The sequence below is a fragment of the Canis aureus genome, chromosome 17 (assembly GCF_053574225.1).
Source record: "Canis aureus isolate CA01 chromosome 17, VMU_Caureus_v.1.0, whole genome shotgun sequence".
Lineage (NCBI taxonomy): Eukaryota > Metazoa > Chordata > Mammalia > Carnivora > Canidae > Canis > Canis aureus.
Window position 1 is genome coordinate 58,372,176 of NC_135627.1, and position 12,096 is coordinate 58,384,271.

The 12,096-nt window shown below is 34.8% G+C and overlaps 1 protein-coding gene across 3 annotated transcripts in view; it reads left to right on the forward strand.

The window, feature by feature from the left end:
• The window catches only part of RB1 (RB transcriptional corepressor 1), a 144,810-nt gene that overhangs the window by 110,807 nt on the left and 21,907 nt on the right, over positions 1-12,096 (forward strand). For all 3 annotated transcript variants that reach the window (XM_077855718.1, XM_077855719.1, XM_077855721.1), the window contains one exon: positions 8,744-8,862. In XM_077855718.1, the coding sequence (XP_077711844.1) occupies positions 8,744-8,862 (119 nt within the window). The remainder of the gene's footprint in view (positions 1-8,743; positions 8,863-12,096) is intronic.

Genomic DNA, 12,096 nt, shown 5'->3' on the forward strand with positions numbered 1-12,096 from the left:
GTAGGTTCATATATCCCCCACTACAGTTAAGACACTGAACAGTTGTATCATACAAGGAACTAAATCCACATCACTCCAGTCTCTCATGCCTGTCCTTGACACCTGGTCACTATTAATCTGCCTTCTGTTTCTAAAATTTTGTTACTTTGAAATGTAACATAAATGGAGTCAAATATGATTATCTTTTAGGATTATCTTTTTTTCACTTAGCCTAATTTTCTAGAGATACTTTTAAGATATTGCATGTATCACTAGTTCATTACCTTTTTATTGCTGACTAGATTTCATACTATGAATGTACTACAATTTCTTTAACTGTACTTGTATTATAAAATATCTGATTCCAGGTCACCTGGGTGGCTCAGTTGGTTAAGTGTCTGCCTTTGGTTCAGGTCATCAGGTCATGATCCCAGGGCCTGGGATCGATCCCCAAGTAGGGCTCCCTGTTTAGTGGGGAATCTGCTTCTCCCTGTCCCTCTGCTCTTCCCCTAGCTTGTGCTTTCTCTCTCATTCAATCCCGCACTCCTTCTCTCAAATGAATAAATAAAATCTTGAAGAAAAAAGAATATCTCATTCCAGTTTCTAAGTATCACAAGTAAAGCTGCTGTAAACTTTGTGCACAGGTTTTATATGAACTTGAGTTTTCATTACTTTGGGATAAATACCCAAAGAGTACAGTTGCAGAATTGTATGGGTATTGTGTGTTTTGTTTAATTAGTATTTTCTAGAGTAGTTGTACCATTTTGAGTTCCCACCAGCAATATATGGGGGTTCCAGTTTCTTTATATCCTTGTCATCATTTGATTTTGTCACTATTTTTTATTATAGCCACCTGACAGTGTAGGGATTAGCTCATTGAGATTATAGTTTACATTTCCCATTAGGATGATGGCTCATGATATTGAATATCTTTTTCTGTGTTTATTTGTGATCTGTATTTCCTCTTTGGTGAAATGTTTCCTCATATCTTTGCCCATTTTCTAATTAGATTGTTTGTTTTACTACCATTGAGTTTTACAAGTTCTTTATATGTTTGATACTAGTCCTTTATTGGGGATATGGCTTGCAAATAATTTCTCCTACTCTGTAGCTGCCTTTTTTTTTTATTTTTTTTTTTTTACTCTGTAGCTTCTTTTTGCACCTCTTCTAATGGTCTTTCTCATAGCCACAGTGTTAAATTGTGATGAAATCCAGTTTATCAGTTTCTTTTATGGATCATGCTGGTGGGGTCCAGGTCTAGGATCCCAAAGATTTTTTCCCCATGCCTTTTTTAAGTTTTATAGCTTTACATTTTATATTTAAGCGCATGATATTTAAGCGCATGATCCATTTTAGTTTAATTTTTAAAAATCTTTTTAAAATATTTTATTTTTTAAGTGATCTCTACACCCAACATCGGACTTGAACTTAAAACCCTGAGATTAAGAGTCACATGCTCCACCAACTGAGCTAGCCAGAAGCCCCGTTTTTAGTTTTGTTTGTACAAGTTTTGAGATTTAAGTCAGGGTTTTTTTATTTTGGCTTATGGATATTCAGTTTTTCTAGCAATATTTGTTGTAAAATCTATCCTTTTTCGATTGATTTGCTTTTGCACCTTTAGCAAGAAGGGAACAAAGATGATGATGGAACAAATAAGTGTAGTATTTAACCATTATCAGTAATTGCATTAAATATAAATGGTCTCAGCACCCCAATTAAAGGGCAAAGATTGTCAAAGTAGGTAAAAAGGAAAGACCGAGCTCTGTGCTATTCAAGACACTGGTTTCAAATATAAAAATATATTAACAGTAAAAGCATGAATCTCTAAGGATTAGAATCCTGGGTAAAACTGAGGATAATGCAGATTTGTACTGTCAGTGGTTAGGTAGTTGATAACACAGTTAACCAAAGAGGATATTTATTGAAGGAGTCATAGCTGATTGGTGATGAGAGTAATGAGTTCATGTTAATGTTTGAACATGTGAGTATTTGGCATTTTTGCCACATATCCATGTAGAGGTCTGAGATCTCTAGTAGGAAATACTTGATCTGGAACTTGAACAAGTACCTTTAGTTAGAAATGTAGATTTGGGAGTAATATAGCTATAATTAAAGCCATGATAGTGGCTCAATGAGTATATGTATTAGCAAGAATATCCTGAGGAATATCAATATTAAAAAAGAAGTAAAGTAAAATGGGAAAGAACTGTTAGAAAAGTCAGAGCCTTCCCTAGATTATCCATTTTATATTTGAGTTTCCTTTTGCAGGGTAAAATGATCTTACAATGATTTGGCTTAGGATAGTACAAAAACATTTCCTGTAATGTGGCTCCAATAATATTCCTTAAAATACCCAGAAAACAATAGCAATTCCCGTCTTTCACTCCTATTATTAATTTTTTTACAAGAAAGAGAGACCTTGTACTTACTTGGATAATCATAATCTCTTTTAGGAACACCTTGACTTGATAGCCTTTAAGTCTTTGACTCTCAGGAGAAGTTCATGCTTGCTTAGAAAATGTATGTTAATTATGAAATATCATGTAGAGTAGACTTGTAGCTTCTATTTTTTCTACGTGTATTATTTATTCACTGGGATTTATACTAATCTTGCTGGTAGAGTCTGGTTTCTTTCCCAAGATTAAGTGGCAAAGCAGAGTGAAGTATTAACTGACAGTTAATTTAAGTAGATAAATAATGACATGAGACAGCTTGCCTGAGTCCAGGAGAAGAACTGCTCTCTGAGTCATGGATACAGTGCTACCCATATAAGCACCTAATTTTCATAAGTTAAGTATTTCACTAACTGTTTTCTTTATAGTCTTTTAAAACAATCAGTTGCTATATCAGTTATCTATTTGCTGTGTAAGAAATTACTCCAAGATGTGGCAACTTAAAATAACTAAAGTTTGTTATGTCACAGTTTCTGAAGGTCAGAAATCTGGGAGTGGCTCAGCTGTGTGGTTTTGGCTCCTATTCTCTCAGGAGAGACCCTCAAGTTGTCAACTAAGGATGCAGTCAGGTTAAGGCTTGCAGAATCTGCTTCCTAGTTCACTCACATGGTTGTTGGCAGGCTTCATTACTTCTTCATTGGTTGTTAGCCAGAGGCTCCCTTTGTTGCCGTGTGGACCTCTTTCCATGGGACTTCCAGGAGCCTAAAACTGTAGATTTTTTATAAGCTAGCTCAGAAGTGACATGCCATCACTTGTGCCATATGCCATTGACCAGACAGACTAACCTGGTACAGTGTAGGAGGGGTCTTCACAAGGGTATAAATAACCCAGTGGTAGGGGTTATTGGAGTGATCTTGCTAGCGGCATGCTACAGCTGATATTTAATGTCAATTAGAAAGCATTTCTTCTTGGTGATTTGCTGTATCTTAATTTCACCCAGAAATATTTGAGTATCCATTATGTGCTTGGCACTGGGATTTTATTTTAGAACTGTCTAAAAGTCCCATCTGGACCCTGTTAGTCAACTGCTTAAAATCCTTTAATTAGTTTAATCCCTTGCTGTTTCCTTGCTATAAAATCTGTGTTTTAGCTTTTTGGAGTGAATCATCTCGGTCTTAAGCATTTATGTCTCTGGTGCCATTCTGAGTACTTTATACTTATTATCTCATTTAATTGTTATAACAACCAAACCCTGTGAGGGAGTATTATTTTCCTTACTCTATGGGAGCTACAGGAAGTTTCTCTAGAGCCATATTTTCTCTTGTTTCTGAACCATCTATTCTGCTTTCTACTTGAAATAACTTTTACCTTTAGAACACAAGTCAGGCTTAACCTTCTTCCAGATGTTTCCCCCTAATGTACCTAATCTAGATTTGATGTTCTTCTCTTGATTTCCAGTATATACCATGTGTATCCTTTGATTATGGGACTTACTGGTCTATATTACTGTTTTTTACTTACTTATTTATTTCCTTCATTAGAGACTGTAGCATAAGGATTAAAAACAAGGGCATTGGAATGAAAAAGCTTGGGGCCAAATCCTTGATCCACCACTTACTAATTGTGCCTTTGGGCAACTTAATCTTAGCCTACTTTTCTTCAGTTGTAAAATGACATAAAAAAAATAGTGCCTTCTTCCTAGAGTTTGTTGGGGGAATGAAATAATATAAATAAAGTGTTTCGTGCTATGCCTAGCATTCAGCAAATCAATAAACTCTTGGAGTGCAGAATTACTGAGTGTTTATTTTGTGCCATGTACTGTATCAAACCCTTTATGTAGTTTATTTAATTTTCACAACAACCCTTTGGGTTAGATACCACCATTAATATTACATTCTTCTTAGTTGCTATAGTGCCTGTCATGGAATGTGAGTATTTGTAGAATGAGCAAATGAATGGTAGATGGGATTGTGGGGAATAGAGCTAATTGTAGGGGGAAACACCACCATGGCAACACAGCTAGAAGCATGAGAGTAGGCACAAAGAATGAAGAGAAAGTGAATAAACGAACATGATTTACATCATAGTATAGGAGCTAACAGCACATGCTCTTAAAACAGACTTGAGTTTAGTTCCCTGCTCCACCATTCATTAGCCATATGACATGGGACAGATTTCTTAATATCCATATTTCAGGTTATCTATAAGTTGGGGATAATAACAGTATGTATTTTATAGATGTACTATGAGGATTATATGAGATTAAAATGTCTGTAAAATATTTCGCATAGAACTTGGCATACGGTAGTAGATGCTCAATGAGTATTCTTAAATTGAGAAAATCAAGAAGACAGAATTTTGGTAGTGAAGGAAGTAAAATATTATTATGAAATATGTGGTAATGGCTTTGAATCATTAATTATAGTTATCAAGATAAGACATAGTAGAAAGAAAGATCACAGTTGTTAATATACCTGACAGCGTGGTATCCTCACTAGACAACACCAAATATTTGCTGTGGGTCTGGCATTAAAAATTAGTTCTCCTAAAGTTAATGCAATGTTTCTAATATTCCGTCTTCATACCCTGTCATCACTTTAGCCCACATGTTGGGAATATGAGAACCAGAAGTTTCTTGTCAGTGATTGGACTATACTAGGATTTAAGGAATTTCTGAGTTTCACAACAAGAGACTGTACTTTTATATCTGACTGATCTCAAATTTACCTGGGTTATTAGTATTCTAGAAGATAGAATTTAGGGAATGGTGGAAAGGATGTCTTTTGAAACCTAAGAAGGCAAGAAATTGAGTTGTATGCTATTTTAGAGTTTTTAGAAATTTATATCAGGATTAGAAAACTAAAGTTAGTTCTTGAGGGGGTGGGCAGAGGAGAGATAAATGTAAAGGAGACATGGCAGGGATCCGGTGGGAGGACGCTAGAATGGTGGGATTGCATGAGAATTAGACTCTGCTGAGGAACTTTCCTAAAATGTAGATATTCCTCCTTCCTGGCATTATCAGAATTTTAGGGGTTGAGGAGAAATCTGTGTGTTTAATAAAGCTCCCTTGGAGACTCTGACATAGGCTGCTTTCCAGCAAGTTGTAAGCTATATCAAAAAAGTAAGAATGAACCTTATAAAATATAGAGTCATTCTAGGGATGACCTAGGCTACTGATGGTATAGACCTGAAATTAATCATTAGAGATTATGAACTCTTATTATACTTAAAAAATACCACACAATTTAACAGTGCTTATTTGAATGCACAGATTTTAGTGTAATAATTTAACAGTTTTACTATCTCATAGTTACTTTGTAGATTTAATTAAGTACAAACATTAAGTTGGCATGACTATACTGATGTGCTGAAACTAAGCTGTGCCAGTAGAACCTCATATTACCTTTACATTTACATGTCAAGTTATTGTTGTGCCCATATTTGGCTAACCCTTATTTTAAGGCCCTAGGACAAGAATGGCCAAGGGGTTTCCAAAGCCAGAACAGGTGCAGAAATAGTAAATGTGCATATCAACAAACACTGATTGCAAGGAGCCTAAGCCCAAGCCAATTAACCTTTTCCTGCTGACTAGTTCAGCTTCAGATTGGAAACTTGAAGAATTATGAAATTTTGAGAACCACAGGAGTATGTCCACCTAAAGGTAGAAGCAGCAAAGCCAGTGAAATCCCTCATTGATGTTAGCTTAAGTTTCTAAGTTTGTTTCATCTTCTTGAAAACAATTCAATGTCTAGTCATGAAATAATTTTTGACACAAAACCTTGGTGCTATGAATAGGTTAAACCTGCTGCAGTATTTGCTGTCATGGAATAATGTATGTAGGTAAGTAAAGGATACTAGTTAGAATCTCAAAGGTAAAAATCTGGTGGTTTTGATTCTCTGGTAGAGAGGCCCTGGTTAAAACAGGAATTATTTGAGAAAGGTGACTTTTATTGTGATTATTTAATCATAGGATATATGTTTTCATTCTTTTACTTTTTTACAAATTCTTCTCATCAGCATTATCATCGGTAATTTGGTGATTCCTCACTTCAGCATGGCAAGCATGTTTATTCTTCAACTTTGAACTCTTATCCACCCATCTTATCCTTTCCTGTTCAGTCATAATCCTCTACTCCTTCCAAGTGTGACAAAATACTCTTGATTTTCATCATGTTCAGACATGCTAGTTTCCTTTTACAAGCTTTCATGCCCTATTCCTCTTTGAATGTCCATCTCTCTTACTGTATTAGTTCCCTTTATAATATGAACTCTCCTGTATGAATTTTTATTCATTTTGCAAATATTCATTATAGGTTTTCTTATGCTTTCAGTTAGAATAAGATCTCTTCTTTGGATTAGGAACAGTAACTCCTACAGCTTTTAGGGTAAATGATACAAATAATGACTCTTCCACATGATTTTATCACAATTGTTAAAACAGAGGAAGCTCACATTGGATATACTTGCTGTGGCCATTGAAGCTAGTACTGATGGGAGAGGACTTTTGACTCCTGTAATATTTCATTTAGAAAAACAGCTGTCTTAGTTTAATTGCATAAATTTTGCCTTTGCACTTAGAGCTGCCTATCCAGAGCAGATATGTCAAACATCTTCAGGTAAACCCTGACCCAGGTTTAGAATTCTTGGCTAATTTTGAGTTAGGAGTTACTTTCTTAAAACAATATTTTAAAATTAATGCGGCAAATACAAAATATAACATTTTTAATATGACTTAAGATTTAAATAATACCCAATACCACAAAATAGCTTACTTTGAATTAAAGAAAATAGGATCTACCCAAGTTGATATATATACTTCTCATTGTTTTTTAAAAAGTTGATGAAGATATCAATTTAGAAAACACTTTAAAAAATACATTTTAGGGTACACAGTTGTTTGAAATATTTGTATATGTAAAGTTGTATATAATTGATGTAATAACATTTAAGGTTTTCAAGTTCTTAAAATATCTGCTTTTAGTCTACAGTTTAACAAAGGGATTGCTGTTTTAAGAGACTTTTTAAAAAATTGCTGTAAATGATCACTTTCAATGAAAATCTAGTTCAAATTTTGGGCCTCTTTTGCATAACTTCTAATATTTAACAAGCATGTTTTTCAAAAACAATGCTAACTACCATTGTTCAAACTGGTTATAATATAAATTGTTCAGCATTATCAAAATTTGATTCATTGTTCATCATTGTATTGTTTTGGTATTTATTATATCAAACAGTTACTCTGGAAAGGAAACTAATAATTTATATAAGCTCTCACTGTTTGGTAAATTGTATAATTAGGTTAAGCAAATATTGTAGTAGTTGTAGATAGGTCCTCTCTGATTAAGTAAGTATGACCGTGTTGTTTTCTGCTTGAAGAATGATTATCAGGAACACTTCACTTTATTAAATAGTGTGTAATACAGGATTAGCCTCGGTAAAGTTAATTCATGGACTTGTTTTATTGCTGCTCTTTTTATAAGAGCTCAGACTCTAGAGCCCGGCTGCCTAAGTTCAAATCCTTTTGTTAGCCTCATTTTCTCTCTCTCTCAAGTGGGAATAGTATACCGCGACAGCATAGGGTTTTGTGAAAACTAAATGTGTACATGCAGTAAGCATTTACTAATTGGTAACTATTATTGTTAATAACAGATGTTAATATAGATTTCTTTTTCAGTAAATCCTTTGGATAAGATGAAAAATAATAGCTAAATTAATAAAATGTTTTTAATATGTCATATTCTAATACTTGTAGGAAGCTATTCTACTCATTATTTTTTTAAAAACTTAAAAGAGTTTTGATTTCTATATTTATAAACCTCACATTATTATCCTACACTCTGAAAATAATTTTACTGCATAATATAGTATTCAGTCACAATTTACTAAAATAGCCAAGTTTTCTGATCCATAAAATGAATAATAATACTTAATCCACAGACTTATTTTGAGGATTACATGAGATAATACGTTTGAATTACCTTTGTAAACTGTGAAAGTGCTTTAATTCTTGGGTCTAAGCAAACCATCAAAGTGACATATCATTCTGTTTTGCCTGTGTATCTTAAATTAACTGACATTCATTATCAATTTGGTGTTCAGTATCCAAAGGGCAGATTTCATAGGAGGGTCAGTGCACATACAAGTGAATCCTCCTTAAATTTTGCATTCAAAGCACATCTCTTCGATTTCATGTATATAAAACAAAAATTGGCAATCCGTTTTTTCAAAGTAGAAAGATCTCTGATTCTAAATTGCTGCTGTCAATTGTGACTAAATTTGTAGTGCTCACCATGTCAGACAATATGATTTTAATGAGTACATGGGAAAATCATACCTACCAATGTGGTTTTAATGTCATCTTGTTTATATAGGATTCACCTTTATTTGATCTGATTAAACAAGCAAAAGACCGAGAAGGACCAGCTGATCACCTTGAATCTGCTTGTACTCTCAACCTTCCTCTCCAGAGTAATCACACTGCAGCAGATATGTAAGTAGAACATATGTTATGCTATTCAGTCAATATGCAAATAGGTTTTGAGCATGGTATAATGCAAGATACTATATTGAAACTGTAGGGTATAGAATTTTGAATAAGACGTTCTTGCTTTGAAGAAGCAGGAATGTAAGATACATGACTCAAAGATCATATATAGTGGTACAGAGTGCTACTGAGATCACTTAGGGTTGATGTAATGAGAATAGTTTTCATGGTAGAGATGGCAATTTAGTTAGGCCTAAAAATTGGAAAATAGGATTTCTGGAGAGAAGGAAGGAGACACAAAGTGTTCCAAGAGTCAGAAATGGCATAAATCTCAAAGTGTAACACCGGGAAAGCTGGAAACACTTTCAGGGGTGAGGTATAGAATAGAGATTAGGGTAAGATACGAGACTAAATCAGTTGATGAATACATGATGATGATCATGATGATGATGGAAGAAGAAAGCTAATATTTACTGAGGGTTCACTATGTGCTGGACAGCTGCCTAAGTACTTGAGATTTTCTTTTCCCCGTTTAATCTTCATAACAGCTCCATAAGGTAGTAGATACTGCTATCAGCCTCAGTTATCTGTAAAATAGGAATTAGAGAAATAAAAGTCAATAGAAATCAAACCCAAGCAATCTGCCCCAAAGCTTATGCTCTTAAACAGTCTGTCTACTCTGCCTTTCACAGAAATGTGCCTAATACTGTTTCTATTTAGTTCTGTCTAGGAATTGACAGTACAGTGTTCTGTGATTAGTTCAGGGACTATTTTCCAAAGATGTCCTTTCCATGCTAACTTGTATCCAAGGTATTTCTAGCATATGGTACCTCAGCCTTCACATAACGTTTGTTTGCTAGATTACATACAAATATAAATAAGTCAAGCCTTACCTTTTTCTTTAATTTAAGCAGTTGTCTAAGTCCCAGGACATTTTATAGGCACAGGGAATAAAAGGTGAATAAGATGGACTAGGTTCTTCCACTCATAGCGCTTACATTATGGGGGAAATAAACTAATACATGATGTGTTTTTAGAGTATGCTAAATTTGGGGCACCTGGCTGGCTCAGTGAATAGAGCGTGCTGCTCTTGATCTTGGGGTTATGAGTTCAAGCCCCATGTTGGGAGTAGTGATTACTTTTAAAAAATTGAGTATACTAAGTACTATACTGGAAATAAAGTGGTGTGAGAGAAACTGAGAGTGTAGGAACATTTAAGGAAGCTTCTTATGAAAAGTGGTATTTGACCTGAGATCTCAAGGACAAGTGGATGCTGGCTAAGCACAAATCTGCATCATGTACATTCCAGGCACAGCAAACAGCAAGTGCAGTGGCCCTAAGACAGATCAAATTTAGCTGCTCCAATGAACAGAAAGAAATCCAGTGTGGCTGGAGTAAAATGAACAAGAGGAGGTTGGAGGTATAAGACAAGAGGCAAACTGAGGCCAGACCTTGTAGGTTCCCATGGGCCATAAGAAGGGGTTGAATTTTAGAAGGGTAATAGGAAAGAATTAGGGGTGCAGCTTGGTATAATTTGTATTTTTAAAAGGGCCATTTTCTGACTGCTATTTGAAGTCCAGGTAGGTTTGGAGAAGGACAGGGAAGAAGTAGGAAGACCAGTTTGGAGACAGTTTCAGTGGACCAAGTGAGACTTGGTCTAAGATATGTCAGATAGAAAGAAATGGAAAGATCTAGGATGTGTTTTATTTTTTTTTTTAAGATTTTATTTATTTATTCATGAGAGACACAGAGAGAGAGGCAAAGACATAGGCGGAGAGAGAAGCAGGCTCCCTGCGGGGAGCCCAATGTGGAACTCAATCCCTGGACTCTGGGGTCATGACCTGAGCCAAAGGCAGACACTCAACCACTGAGCTCCCCCCAGGCGTCCCTAGGGTGTATTTTAGAAGAAGATTTAATAAGACTTGGTTTTGCATTGGGTTTAAGGAATTGAGAAAAGGGAGATATTAAAAATAACTCCCAGGTTTTAGATTTAAAAAACTAGATGTAATATGGAGCCATTTATTGAGATGGGAAAAACAGGGAAGAAATCAAGAGCTTTGGCTTTCTTAAATTTGAGATTCAAGTAGTGATGTTCTATAGGTAGTTGAATATTTGCATCTAGAACTCCAGGGAGACCAACTCCTATCCAAGTTAAGTTTGTCTACAATATTGTGAATTAATGAATTGAAGGGAAATCCAAGATTGGAAGTAGACTAAGATTAGGATAGTGATTCCCTTTTCCTAATGTACTAGGTGACATAATACACATAGTAGAAACATCTATCTATATAGTAAGGTACAAATCCTCTTTCTTGCTCAGAATTATTTCTTAGCCACTAAGACAAAATTAGAATGTAGATCTTGATTATCCTATAAAAGGCAATATAAGAGTGGTATAATGTCAGAAATTGAGAGAATACTTACTAATATCTCTAGATTGATTTATGCCTAACATATTTAGTATACAGGTGTAAATCTTCCTTGGTAATGTTATCTGAAGTATCGTAAACAATTCTGTAGTAGGTAATTTAGATGGTGTTTGTGTAAGTTAGGTTTTATCATCTATATGAACCAAAATGAAACATTTTTTAAGAGGAGAATCAGAAACATGACAACACTATTTTGGAATCAATAACTTATTCTTTTGACCTGGAGTTATTTTATGATCTCAAACTCACTATAATTATTAAAATTGAACATATATGCATATGCAGCTTTTTTTCAATAAAGCAGTAACTCTCAGGAAAAGCTATTTATTAAAATAGATAGAAATGATAATGACAGCTTAGCTTTCCTATTAGGCTGTATCTTTTCCAGCCTGTGTTTAAATAGCTTGCTGGAACTGGTACAGCTACTCTATCAAAACATATGGAGGTTCCTCAGAAAGTAAAAAATAGAACTACCCTAGGATCTAGCAATTACACTACTAGGTATTTACCCAAAGGATACAAAAATACAGCTTTGAAGGGGCACATGCACCCTGATTTTTATAACAGCATTATCAACAAGAGCCAAATTATGGAGAGAGTCCAAATGCGTCAACTGATGAATGGATAAAGAAAATGTGGTGCCTGTGTGTGTGTGTGTGTGTGTGTTTGCGCGCGCATGTGCGTGTGTATAATGGAATATTACTTAGCCATCAAAAAGAAAAACATTTTGTCATTTGCAACAAGGTGAATGGAGCTAAAGTATATTATGCTAAGCGAAATAAGTCAGAAAAACAAGTACCATATGATTTCT